Here is a 21,892-nt window from a genome sequence, read left to right as displayed (position 1 = left end):
AGAAATTTTCACACAGCCCCACAAGGGTCATGCACAAAGATTTTCATCACAGTGTGGTTTATGGTAAGAGGAAATTAGAAGCAACCTGAGTGTCCATCAGTGGATACTCAGCTTGGAATATTTTGCAGTGGTTGGATGTAATAAGTTAAGTTTTTACACAGGAAGGAAACAACAGAATGAGTTTGTTACATAATACCATTTATATAATGTAAACACACACACAAGACATTATACATTTTATGTCCGGGGACATATATCAACACATAGAGATGGGTACCCATGGTGGGGAGGAGAAGGATTGTGGGGATGTGTGGATGAAGTCTGGGGAATATAAAACGAAGTAAGACATCAGTTCAGTTCAGTCAGTTGTGTCCGACTGTTTGCGATCCCATGGACTGCAGCACGCCAGGCTTCCCTGTCCATCACCAACTCCCGGAGCTTGCTCAAACTCATGTCCATAGAGTCGGTGATCAGAAGGGCCTTTTGTGGGTCAGTTATGACGGGATAGTCATTTGCCATGAACTGAGTATGAATCAGGGAACTTGCTGAATCCAAGCCCTAGTAATAATAATGATGTTACTTTAACAATGGCGATAATAGTACCTACCTCATGGTAAGTATCTTGTGTCTGGCCACGTAAAGTTCTACAGATAAATTTTAGCTCTTCTAGGCAATTCTCTTGCCTCTTCTGAGGGCTTCTTTCAGCCTCTGAGCCTTTCCTGAGGCTGTGCAAGTCCTGTCTTTATGCTGACTTTTCTCCCCCTCCAATTCTGTCTTTGGATTTCTTTGACTACCTGAGATGCGATGGCTGGTCTGCAGAATCTTTTCATTTGAACTTTGAGCATGGATGGAGTCGGGCTGTAATAGAGCTGTGAGGGGCAAGTCCTATTTTCTCCTCCCAAACTGTGAGTTCCCTGAGGGTCTTCCTACATCTCACCCTCACCTCAGTTTGTGTCCCGTTGCACACAGCTAAAGACAGGTAAACTGAGTCAGAAAGTGTTCGATGTGGAAGGGAACAGCATTTATTGATCACTTACCATGTGTTAGACCTAGCACTAAGGTCTTGACCTTCAGTAATCCCTATGACCCCCTTGTGAGGTGGGTGGGGTCAGAAGAAAAAATGGGAGAGGCAGAGAGGCTAGGAAACCTATCAGACAGGGAGCCCAGCCTGTCCTGCTCCAATTGCAAGATCTGAACAAGCAACTTGTTCATAGCCTTAGGGTGGGGGCTGGGACCCAGATCATGCACCTCTGGGTCGACTCTTGGTAGAAAGAAACCTCTATCCCACACTAAAGATCTAAGTCCATCTGCAAAGGGGAGACCCTGCCTCTTAGAGCTTCAGAAAGACCCTTTGCACGATTTAGTATGGCCAGCGTGAGGTAATATCTAAGGGGAATCAGGAGACTCCCTCCAGTTTCTTCTCTGGAACCTCAGTTTCTCAAACTGTAAAATAGGAAAAGAGGTCTTCAGGCTCGGGGAATTCTTTTCTCAACCGGCCAGCAGATGGAGCACACTCCCCATCACTCGCTTGGCCTCCAGAAAGTTGCGGAGTCTCGAGAGTACGTCCAGAGGCCTAACCTTCGGGCTATGGAGACAGAGAAGTTCGCCGCCCTCCCCGACCGGCAGAGGGAGCTACTGAGCCCCGCTTAGGGTCCCGCCCCTGCAGGACATTCTCGTAACTGCAGGGACCCGGGGCAGGGGACCGATAGGGACAGACCCCCGCCCCCGGAGCGCGGAGCCCCGGGTTGGGGTCTGGGGAGGAGATCCTGGGGATGGATCACACACACGCACAGACAAGGGCGCATGAGACTCAGAGGCGGGAGTGCGGAGCCACCCGCTTGCCCGCCCTCTGCATGGATGGCAGCACAGGCTACAGGTAGTTGTCCTCGGCCGCGTCGCCCCCGCCCGGGGAGTCCCGGGCCTCTTCATCCGTGCTTTCGTCATCGTCGGGGGCCAGCGCCTCGATGTCGTGCGTTATGTCTGTCAGCAGCCGGTGGAAGGCCTGCGCCTCCGGCCTCTGGGCGCCGTCATAGCTGCGCACCGCTGACGCCGACGTGGAGCTCATGCTGCGCTTGATGCGGCCGAAGCTGTCGGTGAGAATGCCGCCCTCGCGGATGCCCACGCCCTCCAGGAAGCCTTCGAAGTAGCCGATGTCCTGGTCCGGAATGAAGGGCCTCATCCCTGCGGGTCGAGGGCCAGGGTGATTCCTCGGGGTCAGCCCTTCCCCTCCCACCTTCGCTGGAGGGCGGAGTTCAGATCCCCGGCCCTGCCAGTCGCTGGCTGTGTGGCTTGCACAACTCTCTGAGCTGGAGAATAATGGTACAGTGCCCCGTACACATTTAAATGCTCACTGCATGTTAGCTTATTCTTGTTATCATTATTATTTCGATGGTTATATTCCTATTTATTCGTTATGTGCTGTGCTTAGTCGCTCAGTTGTGTCCCACTCTTTGCGACCCCATGGACTCAGTGCTGCTGCTGCTAAGTCGTTTCAGTCGTGTCCAACTCTGTGCGACCGCATAGACGGCAGCCCACCAGGCCCCGCCATCCCTGGGATTCTCCAGGCAAGAACACTGGAGTGGGTTGCCATTTCCTCCTCCAATGCATGAAAGTGAAAGTGAAGTCGCTCAGTCGTGTCTGACTCTTAGCGACCCCATGGACTGCAGCCTACCAGACTCCTCCGTCCATGGCAGGAGGAGCATTTTCATTTCCTCCGTCCATTTTCTAGGCAAGAATACTGGAGTGGGTTGCCATTGCCTTCTCAGATGGACTCAATAAGTATTCTGAGCCTTACTGTCCTCACCTGTAAAGCTGAGGTAATTGCACCTATTCTCCCAGGCTGTAAAGATTAAATAAGGTTCTTAGCACACACTGGGCAGCCCATTTGACTTCTGTTTTACTTCTGTCACTACTTACTAGCTTTATGACTTATGTACTTTGTTTCTCTAAGCCTCAGTTTTCTCATCTGCAAAATGGAGGCAAGTCATAGTTTCAACTTTCAGTACCGAGCGCCTTCAACCAGATGATCCTTTGGCACATGCTAACAGCCAAGTACATGTTAGCTTATTAAAATGATCATTCCTGGGACTTCCCTGGCAGTCCAGTGGTTAAGGCTTGGCCTTCCAATCAAAGGAGTGCAGATTCAATTCCTGGTCTAGGAGCTAATATCCCATATGCCTCAGGGCCAACAAAACCAAAACATAGAAGAGAAGCAATATTATAACAAGTTGAATAAAAACTTAAAGAAAAAAAGGATGATCATTCCTCTTACTGTTATCATTAGCCCTGTTCACTAGCTCCATGACCTTGGAACAGTTCCTTAGCCTCTCTGAATTTCGGATGCCTCGTGGGGTAAAATGGGAAGTGTCATGCCCTCTTGCAGCTTTGCTGTGAAGGTGAAATGGTAACACCTGTGCTCTCTTTTCTGGCTCTGTGACTGCAGACAAGTCCCTTCCCCTCTCCGCACTTTGGTTTCCTTGTTTGTCTCGTGGTTCTCATGATGTGGCTTTCAGTTCAGTTCAGTTCAGTCGCTCAGTCGTGTCTGACTCTTTGCGACCCCATGAATCGCAGCACGCCAGGCCTCCCTGTCCATCACCAACTCCCGGAGATCACTCAGACTCACGTCCATCGAGTCAGTGATGCCATCCAGCCATCTCATCCTCTGTCGTCCCCTTCTCCTCCTGCCCCCAATCCCTCCCAGCATCAGAGTCTTTTCCAATGAGTCAACTCTTCGCATGAGGTGGCCAAAGTACTGGAGTTTCAGCTTTAGCATCATTCCTTCCAAAGAAATCCCAGGGCTGATCTCCTTCAGAATGGACTGGTTGGATCTCCTTGCAGTCCAAGGGACTCTCCAGAGTCTTCTCCAACACCACAGTTCAAAAGCATCAATTCTTCGGCGTTCAGCCTTCTTCACAGTCCAACTCTCACATCCATACATGACCACAGGAAAAATCATAGCCTTGACTAGACGAACCTTTCTTGGCAAAGTAATGTCTCTGCTTTTCAATATGCTATCTAAGTTGGTCATAACTTTCTTTCCAAGGAGTAAGCGCCTTTTAATTTCATGGCTGCAGTCACCATCTGCAGTGATTTTGGAGCCCAGAAAAATAAAGTCTGACACTGTTTCCACTGTTTCCCCATCTATTTCCCATGAAGTGATGGGACCGGATGCCATGATCTTCATTTTCTGAATGTTGAGCTTTAAGCCAATTTTTTCACTCTCCTCTTTCACTTTCATCAAGAGGCTTTTGAGTTCCTCTTCACTTTCTGCCATAAAGGTGGTGTCATCTGCATATCTGAGGTTATTGATGTTTCTCCCGGCAATCTTGATTCCAGCTTGTGCTTCTTCCAGCCCAGCATTTCTCATGATGTACTCTGCATATAAGTTAAATAAGCAGGGTGACAATATACAGCCTTGACGTACTCCTTTTCCTATTTGGAACCAGTCTGTTGTTCCATGTCCAGTTCTAACTGTTGCTTCCTGACCTGCATATAGGTTTCTCAAGAGGCAGATCAGGTGGTCTGGTATTCCCATCTCTTGAAGAATTTCCCACAGTTTATTGTGATCCACACAGTCAAAGGCTTTGGCATAGTCAATAAAACAGAAATAGATGTTTTTCTGGAACTCTCTTGCTTTTTCCATGATCCAGCGGATGTTGGCAATTTGATCTCTGGTTCCTCTGCCTTTCCTAAAACTTGAACATCTGGAAGTTCACAGTTCACGTATTGCTGAAGCCTGGCTTGGAGAATTTTGAGCATTACTTTACTAGCGTGTGAGATGAGTGCAATCGTGTGGTAGTTTGAGCATTCTTTGGCATTGCCTTTCTTTGGGATTGGAATGAAAACTGACCTTTTCCAGTCCTGTGGCCACTGCTGAGTTTTCCAAATTTTCTGGCATATTGAGTGCAGCACTTTCACAGCATCTTTCAGGATTTGAAATAGCTCAACTGGATTCCATCACCTCCATTAGCTTTGTTCATAGTGATGCTTTCTAAGGCCCACTTGACTTCACATTCCAGGATGTCTGGCTCTAGGTCAGTGATCACACCATCGTGATTATCCAGGTCGTGAAAATCTTTTTTGTACAGTTCTTCTGTGTATTCTTGCCATCTCTTCTTAATATCTTCTGCTTCTGTTAGGTCCATACCATTTCTGTCCTTTATCGAGCCTATCTTTGCGTGAAATGTTCCCTTGGTATCTCTAATTTTCTTGAAGAGATCTCTAGTCTTTCCCATTCTGTTGTTTTCCTCAATTTCTTTGCATTGATCGCTGAGGAAGGCTTTCTTGTCTCTTCTTGCTATTCTTTGGAACTCTGCATTCAAATGCTTATATCTTTCCTTTTCTCCTTTGCTTTTCGCTTCTCTTCTTTTCACAGCTATTTGTAAGGCCTCCCCAGACAGCCATTTTGCTTTTTTGCATTTCTTTTCCATGGGGATGGTCTTGATCCCTGTCTCCTGTACAATGTCATGAACCTCTGTCCATAGTTCATCAGGCACTCTATCAGATCTAGGCCCTTAAATCTATTTCTCACTTCCACTGTATAATCATAAGGGATTTGATTGAGGTCATACCTGAATGGTCTAGTGGTTTTCCCTACTTTCTTCAATTTAAGTCTGAATTTGGCAATAAGGAGTTCATGATCTGAGCCACAGTCAGCTCCCGGTCTTGTTTTTGCTGACTGTATAGAGCTTCTCCATCTTTGACTGCAAAGAATATAATCAATCTGATTTCAGTGTTGACCATCTGGTGATGTCCAAATGTAGAGTCTTCTCTTGTGTTGTTGGAAGACAGTGTTTGTTATGACCAGTGCATTTTCTTGGCAAAACTCTATTAGTCTTTGCCCTGCTTCATTCTGTATTCCAAGGCCAAATTTGCCTGTTACTTCAGGTGTTTCTTGACTTCCTACTTTTGCATTCCAGTCCCCTATAATGAGAAGGACATCTTTTTTGGGTGTTAGTTCTAAAAGGTCTTGTAGGTCTTCATAGAACCATTCAACTTCAGCTTCTTCAGCATTACTGGTTGGGGCATAGACTTAGATTACTGTGATATTGAATGGTTTGCCTTGGAAACGAACAGAGATCATTCTGTCGTTTTTGAGATTGCATCCAAGTACTGCATTTTGTACTCTTTTGTTGACCATGATGGCTACTCCATTTCTTCTGAGGGATTCCTGCCCGCAGTAGTAGATATAATGGTCATCTGAGTTAAATTCACCCATTCCAGTCCATTTCAGTTCGCTGATTCCTAGAATGTCGACATTCACTCTTGCCATCTCTTGTTTGACCACTTCCAATTTGCCTTGATTCATGGACCTGACATTCCAGGTTCCTATGCAATATTGCTCTTTACAGCATCGGACCTTGCTTCTATCACCAGTCACATCCACAGCTGGGTATTGTTTTTGCTTTGGCTCCATCCCTTCATTCTTTCTGGAGTTATTTCTCCACTGATCTCCAGTAGCATATTGGGCACCTACTGACCTGGGGAGTTCCTCTTTCAGTATCGTATCATTTTGCCTTTTCATACTGTTCATGGGGTTCTCAAGGCAAGAATACTGAAGTGGTTTGCCATTCCCTTCTCCAGTGGACCACATTCTGTCAGATCTCTCCACCATGACCTGCCCATCTTGGGTTGCCCCACGGGCATGGCTTAGTTTCATTGAGTCGGACAAGGCTGTGGTCCTAGTGTGATTAGATTGACTAGTTTTCTGTGAGTATGGTTTCAGTGTGTCTGCCCTCTGATGCCCTCTCGCAACACCTACCGTCTTACTTGGGTTTCTTTTACCTTGGGCATGGGGTATCTCTTCACGGCTGCTCCAGCAAAGCGGAGCCGCTGCTCCTTACCTTGGATAAGGGGTATCTCCTCACTGCCGCCCTTCCTGACCTTCAACGTGGGATAGCTCCTCTAGGCCCTCCTGTGCCCGCGCAGCCACGGCTCCTTGGACGTGGGGTTGGTCAAAGGGTAAAGAGTGAATACTCTCAGCCTGGGCAGGGGGCTCACCAAGCAGGAGGAACTTGCGCCGGTCTCCGTAGAGCTTCAGCAGGCCTGCGCAGTAGTCCTGGATGGGCAGCCCCAGCCGGTACTCCCGAAGCAGCAGCGCAAACTGCTGGATCTCTGGGGGCCCCAGCTTAGTCCGCAACTGTGGGTGCACCATTTGAAATTACTCCCCTGCCTAAAAGACCCAGAGCTGGATGTATCCAGCCCAGCCCTCCTCTGAAAAGCTGACCTCCTGGGGGACATCCAGACCCCTTGGGCTGCATCTAAGAGTGGGATGTGGACTCAAGCTGCCTAATTTAAAATCCTGGCCCCTTTACTGACCAGCTCTGTGATCATGAGCAGATGATAACCTCCTTAACCCTTGCTTTCCTCATCCGCAAAGTGAGAATAATGATGGCACTTCCCTCTTGGGTTGTTGAAAGATGAAAGGAGATGATAGATTATAAGTGCTCAGAACAGTGCCCGGTATAAAGCCAACACTCACTGCTAGCTGACATTCATTAAGGTCTTTCATGGCTGACTCCGTTTACTCTCCGAATGTCATGCCCTGCCCTGACCTCTGAGGTCTTACACTTCAGTAATGCCCAGGATTGTTCATGATTCCTGAAATACCTGGCCACCCTGCCTGCCCCAGCTCACCGTGACCATGTAATCCTGTAACTGCTCGAGGCCCAGGCCGCTGTGGTCGCTGCTGCTGCAGTGGGAGCCATGGAAAGAGGGTGTGGACGTTCCGCTGTAACAGGCTTCAAATGTGTCCTGGGAGCTGTTGCTGCAGGAACAGAGGGAAGGGGCCTCACTCCCCCTCTCCAGCTCCTCTCCATGCGGTAGGCTGAAGGTGGGGGGGAACAGCCATCCATGCCCTGGGACTGAGCCCTCCTCCTGGACCCCATTTTGGCCCTCGAGGTCTCCTGTGATCTGGCCCTGCACCACCTCTCAAGCCTTGCCTCACCCTTGCTGCTTAGGCTCAGGCCACCTGTCTTCTTGCTTTTCCTCTAATACTCCAAGTGCCTCCTCACCTCTGGGCCTTTGGCCATGCTATTACCTCGGCCTGGAATGCCTCTCTTTCCCTGTTGTGTGCTCAGCTAACTCTTCCTCATCATTGCATTTTAAAAGTCACCTCCTCGGGAGAGTTCTCCCTGATCCCTCCCGACCGGGTTAGACCCTCTGTCCAATATGATCACAAAGTCTATAAGTCTACCCATGACATGGAGGCGTTTCCAATCCCCCCGCCAAATGTCCCTTCTAGCCACTCTGTCGCTCACATCCTCTGTCACAGCCTCAGTGGCCTCCTGGCTGCTCCTCAGCCTCACCAAGCATATCCTGCCTCAGCCTCCTTGCACTTACTGTTCCCTCTACCTGGAGTGCTCTTCCCCTTTTTATCCATCAGATCTCAGTTCAAGCGTCGTCACCTTGGAGAGGCCCTCCTGACTCCCCAAATGAGGCAGGGTTTTTGCAGCCACTCTCTGAGCTTCCCAGTAGTGTTTCTTACTGTTGATGCTTATTGCTACTAAATAATGATTTCACTGTCCTTTGCCACACTTGCAAAGCATGCATGACCAGGGACCTTGGTTTTCTCTGTTTGCTGAGTACCTCCTCTGTGCCGAGCACAGGTCTCATTCTTGCCATGCTCCCCCTGTATCCCTAGCACACAGCACAGCACACAGGGATGCTGAGGCAGGATCTGCACGGTGAGTCTGAGGAGCAGCCAGAAGGCCACTGTGGCTGCGACAGAGAGTGTGAGGGACAGAGTGGTTAGAGAGGACATTTGGTGGGGGCATCAGAAAAGCCTCTGTGTCATGGGTAGGTACAGAGTAGGTACTCAATAAATATTGCTTAAATAAAAGTCAGCCTTGGGCTCTGCCTCCCGGTCTCTACGTTGTTCCAGAACCATCGTCAATGATTAGCTCTATAGAAGCAGTGTAAGTTTAGTGTGGACTCTAAGCCTACTTGGGTTCAAACCCCAGGCCAACAACTTACTACCTTCTTGACCTTGTGTCAAATTACTTAACTTCTCTATTTTTCAATTTCTCTAGCTATAAAATGGGATGATAAAAATTGGTGTCATTGTGAGAAATATAGGTGTTCGAGTTATGGACTAAGCAATAAATAAACAGTAGTTACTGTAATGTTGCTATGTTGATTTTTAAAATGAAGTGCATTATAAAATAGCCCTTGGCACATAGCAAGTTCAAAAGTTACTCATTGTCACAATTGTTGTCTCTCTAGCATACAGCAGATTGTTTAAGGACCGGCCTAAGGGTACACAGTATTAGGCAAATATATTGCTGCTAAAAAGTTGAGGAGGGACTTACCGGCAGAGACTTACCCTCATCCAGTCAAAGGCCTTAGCAACAGAATTACGGTGACCAACGTGTCTCACTTTTTCTGGGACTTTCCTAGTTTTAGTACTGAAAATTCCATGTCCTGGGGAACACCTAAATCCTGAGCAAACTGGGGTAGTTGGTCACCCAAAATGGAACCCTGGACAATGTTCTCCACTGAGACTTTGTAAAAAACCCTGTTTTCCAGTCCTGCTTATGGCTAGCTGTGCCTATGAGACCATGTTCTGGCTGACAAGATGTAAGCAGAAGCCATCAGGTGGAAATTTTAGCAAAGAATTAAAGACCTGCTGTGATGGTTGGAGCTATTACTACTATTTTGGCCCATGAGGTGATTTGGGGGATGAAAGCAAGTGTTAGGGAGGCTGGAAAGATATGTCTGGGTCCTTGATGACCACAAGGCCATGAACTCCTGGTCTGCTTTATGTAAGAGAGAGGGGGAGGGGGAGGAAACTCTTGTTTAAGCGGCTCTTTTCAGAGTTTTCTATTCCATGAAGCCAAAATGATTTTTTGGTATTGGTTGTGATTTTGGCCTCTGCAGGCCACTGAGTGTCTGGATGACTGGGGAAGAGCAGCAGGGTCCTGTGGACCTAGTTCTGGCCTCTGGCTGCCTTATCTCTCTCTCAGGGGTTCGGATTCTATCAGCTCACTGGAGCCTCAGGCTCAGAGCCCAGTATCTCAGCACAAATCAAAGTGGAGTCACTTTCCCCCATCCTCTCTTGCCCACAGGGTCTCAAGAGTGCCCAGAGGAGCAGTCCTGTTTGTGCAGGGACAGAAGGGACCAGAGTGGGGTCCCTGGCCAGGGCAGTACCCACAAGGAGCTGCAGCAGCTGAAGTCAGCGTCGTAGGCATAGGTCCCGTCAGTGCGGCAGCTCTCACCTGGGGGCAGCAGAGAGAGAGCAGTGAGTGGTGGCAAAGCAGGGACCAATATCCCCGGCTCCCCGAGGCCCCAAGCTCAGCCCCACCCTGGAGTAAAGCTGGCGGCTGGAGCAAGGATGGCCTTGTAAGCAATCGTACAGGAGTTAGCTTACACACTGAGTGAAACGGGCAGCCACTGGAAGATTGTGACCAGGATTCCTGCCCCCACCACCAACACAGAGACAACCTTGGGCAACCCACCTGTTCCTCCTGGCCCTCACCTTCCCCAAGGTTGGGACAACACCATCTTCCTGCCTACTCATGGGGACCTTGGGGAGAGCAAGCCAGGGAACAGTTGCTGTAGGGTTTGTAAGCCATATATGTTTGAGAGAGAGAAAAAAAAAAAAGACCTTTGGAGGGAAGGAGGTCAAAATCATGAGGAGAAAGGAGCACCGGGTACAGAGAATTTGCTCTGTACCTGACCCTGTCACCCCAGTGAATCCAGGTACTGGCCTCCCCCTTGGCTCACTTGGTGGCACTTCCTCAGGATACTCCCCTGACTTTCCAGGTCAGGCTGGTTTCTCATTATACATTTTCATACTAGAGTGTGTGGTTGCATTTTATTTGTGTAACTATTTCTTTTAAAGTAGGTTCTTTTTCTTAAAAAAAAACAAAAACAGGATTTCCCTGGTAGTCCAGTGGTTGGAAATCCACCTGCCGATACAAGGGACATTGGTTCGATCCCTGGTCCAGCAAGATTCCACATGCTGCAGGGCCACTAAGACCATGCACCTTGAAGCCTGTGCTCTGCAACAAGAGACGCCATCACAATGAGAAGTGTGTGCACCACAACTAGAGAGTAGCCCCCGCTTGCTGCAACTACAGGAGGCCCACAAGCAGCAGTAAAGACCAGTATGGCCAAAAGAAATATTTTTATTTATTTATTTGAGTACATCGGGTCTTCCTTGTGGCACACGGGATCTTTAGTTAAAGCATGCGAAATTTCAGTTGCAACATGTGGGATCTAGTTCTCTGGCCAAGGATTGAACCGGAACCCCTGGATTGGGAGCATAAAGTCCTAGCCATTGAATCACCAGGGAAGTCCCTGTGTAACAATTTAATTACTGTCAGCTGATTTCAGCAATGCAAGCCTCCGAGGGAGGACCATGTCTGATTTTAGTCACCAGTGCATCCTGGGGATTAGCAGGATCTAACACTCAGGTGTTCAAGAAATATTCGTTGAATTATCTTATTTATTTCTCCATCATCCCTGGGAGAGTCAATGAACTTTCCCAGATTCTCAACAACCACAGTTCCCACAGATGGGAGTGCCTCCAGGAGGAAAGAGCCCACTCCCTGTTGCTGGAGCTATGCAAACAGGGACCACCCTGAGGGGGCTGTGGCTGAGGAAGTTCACTTTGGGGCCTTGAGGGAAGCATGGAGAGTGAAGCTGTTGCATATGGAAGCTTTAGAATCAGGTGCACTTGGGTTTGAATCCTGACTCTGTCATTTGCCAGCTGTGTGACCTTGAGACATTTATTGACTGCTCTGAGCCTTAATAGCCTCATCCATTAAAACTGGATTTATAAGGCCTCAGTTCTTTCATCCATTCAGAAAATACACCTTGAATGTCTGGCCCTGATCATCCACTAGGAACAGGGGACACAGTGGTAAACAGGACAGATGAGGTTGTTATGAGGATTATAAAACATGTGGCACGTTGGGTCTGTGCTTGGCACATAGCTGGTGCTCAGCAAATCTCTGTTGATTTCATTTGCATTCCAGCCCTTGACAGCATTCAAGGACCAGTCTTGAAATCTTGGTTTTGACCTAGAGTCCTAGTAGGGCTAGATGGCTCAGTAAACAGACAATGCCCCTGGGATGCCAAAATACAAAAGGGAGAGAGAGTTCACCTCTAAAGGGCTTATTATAAAGCTAGGCTTGAGGTCATTATGAAATTGGACATTTTATTTTAGCTATATATTGGGGGTACACTGTAATTGCTGTAGAAGTCAGGACCCCTAAAGGCTTTTGTTGGCCCCAGTCTTGGGACATATAACCCCCTACCCTGCCCCTGACCCCCACCTCCTCTGGCCTTTCAGGATGATTCACAGGAAGGTTGGCCAGGAATTGGAATACTCACTGCGGCTACAGAGCCACGGCCGTTCAGGCGTGGATGTGTAGTGGTAACCGGCCCGGTCCACACACTCAATGCTTTGGTCCCCGTAGATGATCTGGAAGACCTGACAGATGAGGGCGCAGGACTCCTCAGCAGCATCCTTGTCCAGAGAGGAGGACAGAGCTCAGTCCCTCTTCTGTGATCAGGATGCCCCTGCTTCCTGAAAACGCAGTGTGAGCGGGCTCACAGGGGCACACACTCAACTATGGGCGACTTTAGAGCCACTCTAAGGTCATTTTCCATCAAAATTATCTAGCTGTGCTCTGGGTGGCTTCTATAGAAATAGCCACTTACTGGTCTTTCTAGAATCCTGTGAAAACTGTAACTCTCGTGCTCTGAAAAGTACACACAGGTACCCCCAGTTTATGGGAGAATTATGGGCCTTCCTGAAGCTTATGCTAAATTAAATTAAGTTTACACGTAGGAAGCTGAAACCCAGAGACTAAAGTGATTAGCCAGGGCTAGAACCCTGGTATCCTAATACCTAGTAAGAGGAGAAAGAATTACACGTATGAAAATGTTAGGCTCAACATAGTTATTGTGCCATATTTAGATGTGAGCTTCCTGGCACCCAGGGCAAAAATGGAAGCAGGATGAATATATAAACTTCAGTCCCTGATAGAAGGAAGGCATTTAGGTTCTTGGGTAAGACTGTTTTGAGATGGCGAATCTGAAGAGGAATTTGCCTCTTTGGTTTACCTCTTTAAGTAAGAGATATAGAAAGACAACTAATGAAGAGTCCATCTTCATGAAGTCATTTCTCATTTTGTGCTTCTAAAAAAGTCAGCCCAGGGTGTAAATTAAAATGTAACCTCAGGATAGGTATTTTGGGATGAGGGAGTGAAATTATCATTAAACCAGGATTGATCCTTATAATAACCCTATAAGTGGACAGAGGAGAGGGGATCCTTATTTTATGACAGTGGATAAGTGACTCACACAGCAGGCTCATGGCTTTGGTTAATATTGGCACCCAGGTTTTTTGACTCTAACTCCTGTACCCTTCTTGGGACCATGATGCCTCAGATTGGAGGCCAGAGGCTCAGATACTCCCGGAAAAAAAGCCTTATTTATTTACTCATTCTACAAATTATTACTTATTTCCACTGTGTGGCAGGCACTGTGCTGGGTTCTGGAGTCTCAGAGGTGAATTAGGTAAGGCCTAAAGCCCTCCCAGCCTAGTGGAATAAACAGGGCACACTGGTACCTATGCCTGGAATGGACTTTCTTGGCTCTTTGCCCTGCTGCTTCCTTCTCTCTTCCACATTTCAGTTTAAAAGGCACAAACTCACTTTCCCTCTGAAAAATGGATCTCCTTACTCCTTATCATTTCAAGTTGCCTGTTTTTTTCTTGGTCCCTATCACAACATATCCTAATATATTATGAACGAATCCATCTACTCAATATATTTATTGAGCAGCTAGGAAATGGCAACTCACTCCAGTATTCTTGCCTGGAGAATCCCGTGGACAGAGGAGCCTGGTGGGCTATAGTCCATGGGGTTGCAAAGAGTCGGACATGACTGAAGTGACTTAGCATGAACGCATACATATGCCAGGCACTTTTTTAGGTGCCAGGGATAAATGAGAAAGTGTTTCGAGTCAGCTCCATAGCCTGAGTTTACTGGTTACTATCCACCTTTCTTTCTAAAGAGGCACCCTGTCTATTTTGTTCACCACATGGGATTTATACATAGGGGGAGTTCAAGACCCTGGGTCAGAGAAAAAGCTTACAAGTCTCAGGGTTTGAAGGTGTCTGCTAGACAGTGAGCTCGCTAAGGGAGGACACTAATTATGTCTTGTTCATTTCTGTATCCATGGCACCTAGACCAATGCCTAGCAGAAGCTGGTACTCAATGAACATGGTCAAATAAATAAAAGCAAGGGTGAATGTGGAGGATAGAGGGTGGGGCAAGAATGGCGGGAAATCTTTTGCTTTGGGTGATGACCATTGTTACCAAGAACACAGGCTCTGAACTTTTGGGTCCCAGTGTTGAAATCACCGCCTGCTTCCTGTGTGACCTTGCACAAGTTGCTTAGCCTCTGTGTCTGTTTCCTTCTCTGTAGAATAGGAGTGATGGTAATATTTGCCTCTAGGGGTTAACGTGAGAACAAAATGATTAATACTGGTTTCCTGTCTGGCACAGGTCGGGCACTCAATTCGTGCTGGAAATTACTGTCCTCATGATTCTTACTGTGGTAGTGCGGAGACTGACGACTTTGGGGAAAGAGGAGGGCTGGAGGAGAGATTAGATCAAGTCTGGGCCATTTTGAGCTTTCATCCCTCCGGGACAAGTAAGGGGAAGGTGTCCCTGAGGTGTCCCGGAGCTGGAGGGTAGAAGCCTTTTGCCGTTACGGGCACACAGTACCTGAAATCCTGGGGAGTAGGGCCAAAAGAGAGAGATGAAAAGGGGCGGGGGGACGGGGGAGTGGGGGCGGAGGGTTGCGGGGGTGGGGGCGGGGGGGCGGGGACAGAGGGATGGGGAGCGGGAGGGGGCGGTGCGGAGGGATGGGGGCGGGGGTGAAGACGTGCCCTGGAGGCAGGGTGCAGGGACTCAGGGTGCCCTCGGGCTCACCCTGTTGGCCACAGCCAGAATGACCAAGTTGCAGTAAGCGTCGGGGCTGGGGTCCTGCGGGTCGAGCGGGTTGGGGCCCGGGTGACGCCGCTCCCAGCTGCCACCGCCGCCACCCGCCTGCCTCCGCTCCCAGCTGCCGCCTGGCTTTCCTGTGCCGCCGCCGCCGCCGGCGTGCCGCCTCTCCCAGCTGCCGCTGAACGTCTGCCGCCGCTCCCAGCTGCCCGACGCCCGCGCCCCGGCGCGCTGGCGCTCCAGGCTGCCGCCGCCGCCGCCCCCGGCCCGGGCCTCGGCGCCTGCGCCGCCGCCCCACGCCATCCGCCAGTCCAGGCTGCAGATGGTGTGGCGCCGCTCGGTGGTGCCCACCCGCCGCTTCTCGGGCGCCACGCCCGGCGGGCCCGGGTCGCGCCCCGCCCCGCCGGGGCTGGCGTCTACGCCGGCTGGCACCGGGTCCACGCCCAGACCTAGGAGAGGTCGGGTGGCAGTCAGAGCAGGAGATCCAGGCTAAGCGCCCCCTCTCCCGAGGCCAGCTGAGGGTCCTGACCCGCCGCTGCGGGATGGGGATTTGGGAGTGAGTCCCCCGGCCCCTGTGCTCGGGACGCACCCCTGGCTTCAAAGTCAGGAGGCCCGCCCCCGCCCCATTCCAGGTCCCTGCTTTTGGACCCCACCCCTCAGGCTCCACCCCTGCATCTGGCCGTTCCCAACCATCCCACCCCATCCAGACGACCCTCGCCTCGGACACTGCCGTCTGGTCTGAGTAGTGGTCAGGCTATCGCCTCTCTCTTTACTGTTAATCTGACCCTGTTCTTGGTTTCGGGAACCTGTCCTTGGATCCAAGCTTCCCTTCAGCCCCGCCCCTGGCCTCAGGCCCCGCCCCTAGTTTGGCAGGGTCTCACACCTCCCACCTGGTATCTCAGCCGCGAGCTCCGCCCCCCCAGTGTACGGCTCCGCCCCTAAGTGAGACTCCACCTCTTGCCCCAGGTACCCCCACCCCCCAGCCTCAGAGTTTTGCTACCCATTAATCACGCCTTCGGGCCTCAGGATTCTGGCTTCTCCATCATTTCCGAGATGGTGGGCCAGGCCTCCCTCCTTTAAGCCTCAACACTGGGCTCCCTCTTCTTGCAAACAGCCGTGCCCTATCCCTAGTCTCGGGGTAGTTTGGTCAGGCCTTTCCATCACCCCATCCTCCAGCCTCAGGCCCCGCCCCTGCCCCAGGCCACGCCCATTCCTAGGTGTCGGGCCCGTTCTCTACCCCTTCCCCTCCCCACCCTGCCCCGCCAGGCCCCGCCCACCGTACCGGTCTTCAGCACCAGCAGGTGCAGAGCGTCGTCCTGCAGGTAGGAGGCGGCGGCAATCTCGTGCGTGGGGATACGCAAGATAAGCTCCTCGTTGTCGCGCCAGGTGAGCAGCAGGCAGCGGGCCGACAGGCTCAGGATGCTGTCTTGCTCCGCCGTGGTCTTCAGCGGCAGCTCCTTCAGCTGCTGCGGGGTGGGTCGGATCTCCTGAGTCCCGGTGGCCACGGGTGGGAAACGTAGGGGACCAGACCCTGTCCTCCCCTCTCCCGGCGCCTCACCCTGGCCGTGTCCAGCAGCTGCAGGAGCTCGTCCCGGCTGGAGGGGTTCAGTGAGGAGGTGACCCAGGTGAGGTGTCCCAGGAACTGTATAGAAATGGGGTGGGTGTGGGAGGTGGTGGGAGAAGGGCAAAGGTCACCTTGAAGCCGCGGAGGACCCTGACCTCACTGACACCGTAAGGGTAGACTGAGATAGAAATATCTGAATTAATAATAATGGCTTGGTTATAACTGTTATTAAAGCGATCCTAGGAGCCATAGTCCTGCGAGTTTTATGCACTCATTCATCCTTACTTTGAGGATGACAAAACTAAGGCACAGTCAAAATAAATAACCTGCCCAGTATTATCTATAATAGAAAGGGTGGAGCTGGACTCCACACACTAGAACCCACACTCTCACTGCTCGCTTATTTTTGCTAATATAAGCTTATTTTATGAGCATACAGTTATTTAACTATGGCAGAAGCAAAGGTCACTGTAATAGCTTGAAAGAACAGGCCACTTGCAATTTCCCACTTGGCCTGAGTGGCTCCTGTTCATCCCAAGCACCCATGTCAACAGGCCACTGGCCTTCTTTATGATCTTGTTGCAGAAATTAAGTGGGAAGGAAAGAATATTGTATCAAGTTAGTATATAATTTTGTCAGAAAAATAAGTAAATAAATCATTCATTCTTACTTATAGCTTAATGTTATCACACTTAAATGTCATTAAGTGTAAGAATTAACTTTTTTCATTATTTTTAGTCTTATTCTTACAGGTGAATTCTACCAATCATACCATTTCTCTTCTTTTTATTCTCTATAAAGTTTCAGTCCCCAGTTTTTTAAGTGGATTTGTTAGCTTTTCCCTTTATAGGGTTGCCAGATAAAATACAAGATGCCAATTAAATTTGGTTTTCATGTAAACAGCTAATTTTTTAGTTTGTTTTTAAAGTAATTTTAGTCTCATGTAACACTGGGTATATATTAACACTAAAAAATACTCATTGCCTACCTGAAATTCAAATTTTTAATAAAAACTTTATTGAAGTATAATTGATTTACAATGCTTCAGGTTTACAGCCAAGTGATTCGGCTGTATACATATATAATATATATATATATATTCTTTTTCATATTCTTTTCCATCATAGATTATTACAAAATATCAACTATGTTTCCCTGTGTTATACAATAGGTCCTTGTTGTTTATCTATTTTGTATATAATAGTGTGTGTTAATCCCAAACTCCTAATTTATCCCTCCCCCTACCAAAATTTAAATTTGACTGGGTGCCTGTTTTTGCTAAATCTGACACTCCTACCCCCATATCGATCTTTGTTGGGTATGGGTAATGAGGATTCTCCACTGCTCCTTCATGGTGTGCATGAAATAGAAGTAGAGCCCTTGAGTTGGCCCAAGTCCCTGTGACTTGCAGAACTGGCTTCCTTTAATCTGGACACCATCCAAGTAGCAGTAATGTCACTGCAGTAAAATCTCACAAGATGGACTGGCTTTTCAGTGCACAGGGCACCTTCCCATCTGCTTTGCCCTTGGGGTATAGACTTTGAGCCCCGTGTTGAGATGGGAACACTGAGGCTGAGCAGATGGAGGTCACTTGCTGAGGGTTCCCAGCAGAGTGCACGTGCAAGGCTGGGTTGACTCCAGGCCTCTTTCCCCTGAGCCTCCCCTGTGTAAGATAAGGCTGGTCATAGGTTGGTGTGCAGGAGAGGTAAAGTCTTTCCTGATGGGGTCCAGAACACGCCACCCTAAAATATGGCACCTCAGCACATTGACTATTTTAAGCTGAAGGAGTCAGAGGAAACGACAGCAGCAGGAAGGTCATTCAGAATTCCCCTGCATCATCCTTCTTCCCTGAAAGCAGGAAATAAATCTCCCTGGTGAAAGGTACCCTCTTTTCAGAGTACCAGCAGGAAGGGAGACCTCCTTATCACCAGAGACAGGGAACTGAGGGCCGAGAAGTCTGTATAAACAAATCTTGTTCCTCCTTTACCATGTACTACCCCTACTCCGAACCTCTCTGCCTTGTCAGTTCTTCACAGATTTATTGTTTCTTTGTCCAAAATGTATTAAAGTTTCCTGCTCTAGTCACTTCTCAGGGTCTTCCATTCTCTTCCTGAACGTTCTCACGTACATGTGAAAATTTAATAAAATGTGTGTGCTTTTCTCCGGTTAATCTTTGTTCAGTTTAAATTTCAGACCCAGCCAGGGACCCTAAGAGGGTCGAGGGAAACTTTCCCCCTAATTTGTTGTCCCCAGATCCTTCCCACCCCTCCCCCATCATCCCACGCATACCTTGACCTCTTTCTCCAGATAGTCACAGAGCAGAATCTGAGGGTCGATGAGGTAGTCGGGGGGATAGAGGGGCATTGAGTGCAGGGGGCGGCGGCTCACACTGCTCCGACAGGCTGCCCGGCGCGCAGCCTTGGGGAACACCAGCCTCCGGATGGGGGACACAAAGCCCTGGGGGAGGCAAGGGCATGGGGGTAAAAGCAATAATAATAGCCACTGACTTGGTCTTCTCCAGCACCAGCACTTATACGCAGCCTTGTACTTATATTATCTAATTGCATTCTGACAAAAACACTGAAGGGAGGGGCAGGTTACCTCTGTGATTTCCATTTTACAGATGGAGAAACTGAGCCTCAGAGAGAGCTAGTAAGGTTACCAGCTAGTGGCTGTAGAACCAATAGTTCACCCTGGGCAGTTTGGCTCCAAACCTTCATTCTAAATACCCAGGTGAGGGAGTTTGGGGGAGAATGGATACATGTCTGTGTATGGCTGAGTCCCTTCGCTGTTTGCCTGAAACTATCACAACATTGTTAATTGGCTAACCCCAATACAAAGTAAAAAGTTAAAAAAAATAAACACCCAGGTGACAGTAGGAACCTACCTAGGCTGGGGCAAGTACAGAAAAATATTAACATCCAATCTGGCTGAATGGTAGGTGCATAGATATTTATTAAGCTATTTTCTATGCTTTCCTTAATATTAGAAATGATTGATTTCTAACTAATGATACTGTAGTATAATCCAGTGGGCACCTGCATAAAAATGGCCTGGATCTAGATTGAAGGAGCAAATTCTAGGGCCTCAACTCAGCCCAACAGAATTTAAACTCTCAGGAAAGTGTGAGCACTGATCTAGAGCAGTAGTGCTCAGTGTGTGGTTCCTGGGTCTCCTCCACCAGCAGTAGCAGCATCACCAGGGAATTTAAGAGAAATGTACATTCTTGTGCTCCATCCCAGAACTATTGGATCAGAAACTGGGATGAGACCCCCATGATCTGTGTCTTAACAAGCACCCCAGGTGATTCTGATGCCCAGTTAAGTTTTACAATCAGTATCATGGAGCCTGGATTAAGTACAAGGAAGCTCTGAGGAATGAGATCAAGCAATCTGGGAACAAGCATTCCAAGAAGAGGGCACAGCATGTGCAAAACCCTGGGGGCTGCAAGGGCTGGATGAGCACAAGCCTGGAGAAGATATATTATAGCCATTTCGCTGTAGCCGAATGATGAGCTGAACAAGTCATAGAGGGCTTGAATGTTGGCTATGGAGCCAGCACTTTATCCCATGTATGGGAGTATGTGTGTATGCCTGAGTGGACCGAGAAAGTAATTGTTTTGCCTGTGGCCCTGAATGGTCCAGCCTTGCCCAGTTCTCCAACTTTATCTCACTGCCCCTCACTTCTGTCCTCTGGTTCTAGGGCCATCTTTCAGTTCTTCCTACTTGCTATATTCCTTCCTCCCATGGAGGGGCTTTGCACTCAGTTTCCCTGCCTGAAACATTCTTTCCTACCCCCTTTCCTTCCACCTATCAGCTCAGGCTGACCAGTCTAAGGTTTAACATTCTCCCAGCACTGCATATGGAGCCTTTTATACAATTTTACATTAATTGCTTTAAAAAAATTAATCGCTGTCTCCCTCACTAGACTGTGAGTTCCAGGGAGGGAGCAGGGACCTTGTCTGACTTTGCTCACAGTGCATCATTACCAGCACCAGGCATGGTGCCTGGCACATAATAGGTACTGAATAAATATCTGTAGAAGGAAGGAACCAAGAAGCAACAAGCCCTATGTCTTGGCTCCCTTCGGAGCTCTCATAATTCATATGCGAGCCTTTTCAAACAGTTGGATCTTGGTTTCCTGGGGGAAGAGGGTTTGGTGGGGATGGGGTTGGGAGTTGGAAGCCCAGAGGCTTCCTGGACCCCAAAGACAAACAGGTGAGATGCCCAGAGAACCAGACTAGAAAATTTCTGAGAGTCAGGAAGAAGTAAAGATCTAGGGGGTTGGGGAGTGACCCTCAGGCTGAGGCCTTTGGAGCAGAACTGGTCCTTGTATAAAGATGGGGAGAGGCCAGGCTCAGCTAGAACCTGGCAGGAGGAGGAGATAGGTGTCCCAAGCCCAGATAGGCAGCCTTGTAGCACAGACTTGCCCTACCTGAGGTCCTTCTCCCTGATGAGGCAAGGAGCAGGGGAATGGGTTTGCTTGGTGTCTGTTTTCCTGTCTGTCCTTCGGTCTGAAAAACTGCAGAGGGGAACCCCCAAGAACACCAGGGAAGCAGGTTGGGAGTGTCTCCCAGACTAATCTGGCTGGCTGGATTTTCCTGGAAGGTACCTGTCCGTCTGTTCTTTCCTGGCATGGCAGAGGCCACTAAGAGCAGGGAGACTGGTTAGAGTGTTTGAGCCCAAATGTCTGGCTGCCCGAGGGTGGAGAGGAAGGTCTTTCCAAATAAGAAGAAAGGTGCTCCTGAACACTCACTGCCCATCACCCCACCCCCAGGCTTCTCATTTCTCCAACTCCGGGTACACTTCTCTACCCCGAACCCTTTCCAAACCCCTACCTACCTTTTTCCCTTTCTTGACTTCATATTCCATGGTGAAGCGTCCCCTCTGCTCCTGCCACCCTCCTAGCCACCCCTCCACCTTCTCCCCCCACGCAGTTTCTTTGTTCTTTTTCCTGCCTGGTCGGAAACTCCACCAGCCCTGGAGTTCCTGCCCCTCCCATCTGATAGTGAGCGGCAGAGTGAGGGGTGGATGAAGGATGCAGCCTTGGAACCCTCCAGCTGAACAGTGGAAGCCCAGTCAGAGCAACAGACCAGGGAGAAAACCCCAAGATCTCCAGCCCGCATGCTTGCTACTGAGGGGGCTTGGGAACTGACTAAGGCTGGGAAGTGTCCTCTGAATTTAGAGGCAGAAAATCCCAGATTCACCCCCACTTCTGCCACCGACCTTGCTGTGTGACCTTGGCAAGGCAGGTGAGTTCCCCTTTTCACAGCCTGTTTCCCCCTCCCTTTTATAAATTAGGGGTAAACATTGCCTTCCTCTCTAGGCTACTGTGGTGAGAAAAAAAATGAAAGAGTGGGTGGGCAAAT

The 21,892-nt window shown here is 49.2% G+C and overlaps 1 protein-coding gene across 3 annotated transcripts; it reads right to left on the bottom strand.

Annotated features, from left to right (window-relative positions):
• Nucleotides 1–212: 212 nt before the first annotated feature.
• CCM2L (CCM2 like scaffold protein) lies at nucleotides 213–21,436 on the bottom strand. Of its 3 annotated transcripts, none has more exons than XM_055544723.1 (10): nucleotides 21,366–21,436; nucleotides 18,814–18,981; nucleotides 16,519–16,602; nucleotides 16,243–16,426; nucleotides 14,949–15,409; nucleotides 12,337–12,472; nucleotides 10,151–10,214; nucleotides 7,636–7,765; nucleotides 7,000–7,138; nucleotides 213–2,181 (listed from the first exon to the last, which is right to left on the bottom strand). In XM_055544723.1, the coding sequence occupies exons 1-10, from the start codon at nucleotides 21,393–21,395 to the stop codon at nucleotides 1,871–1,873; spliced, it is 1,707 nt and encodes a 568-aa protein (XP_055400698.1). In that variant the 5' UTR covers nucleotides 21,396–21,436; the 3' UTR covers nucleotides 213–1,870. The 3 variants fall into 3 exon arrangements, with proteins under 3 accessions (XP_055400698.1, XP_055400699.1, XP_055400700.1); XM_055544724.1 differs by having other exon boundaries at nucleotides 16,243–16,423; XM_055544725.1 differs by lacking the exons at nucleotides 213–2,181; nucleotides 10,151–10,214 and having other exon boundaries at nucleotides 7,036–7,138.
• Between the last annotated feature and the right edge of the window lie 456 nt (nucleotides 21,437–21,892).

Source organism: Bubalus kerabau, chromosome 13, assembly GCF_029407905.1.
Source record: "Bubalus kerabau isolate K-KA32 ecotype Philippines breed swamp buffalo chromosome 13, PCC_UOA_SB_1v2, whole genome shotgun sequence".
NCBI lineage: Eukaryota > Metazoa > Chordata > Mammalia > Artiodactyla > Bovidae > Bubalus > Bubalus kerabau.
Note: the sequence above shows the minus strand (reverse complement) of the source record. Positions and strands in the feature narration are given on the sequence as shown.

Bases quoted from the DNA above. Each gene is read 5' to 3' on its own strand.
- CCM2L (XM_055544723.1), bottom strand. From the start codon at position 21,395: ATGGAATATGAAGTCAAGAAAGGGAAAAAG. The intron at 15,410-16,242 runs GTACGGTGGGCG...GACCTCTCCTAG, and splicing joins CCTGCTGGTGCTGAAGACCG to GTCTGGGCGTGGACCCGGTG. The intron at 12,473-14,948 runs GTGAGCCCGAGG...TCTCTGGACAAG, and splicing joins TTCTGGCTGTGGCCAACAGG to GATGCTGCTGAGGAGTCCTG.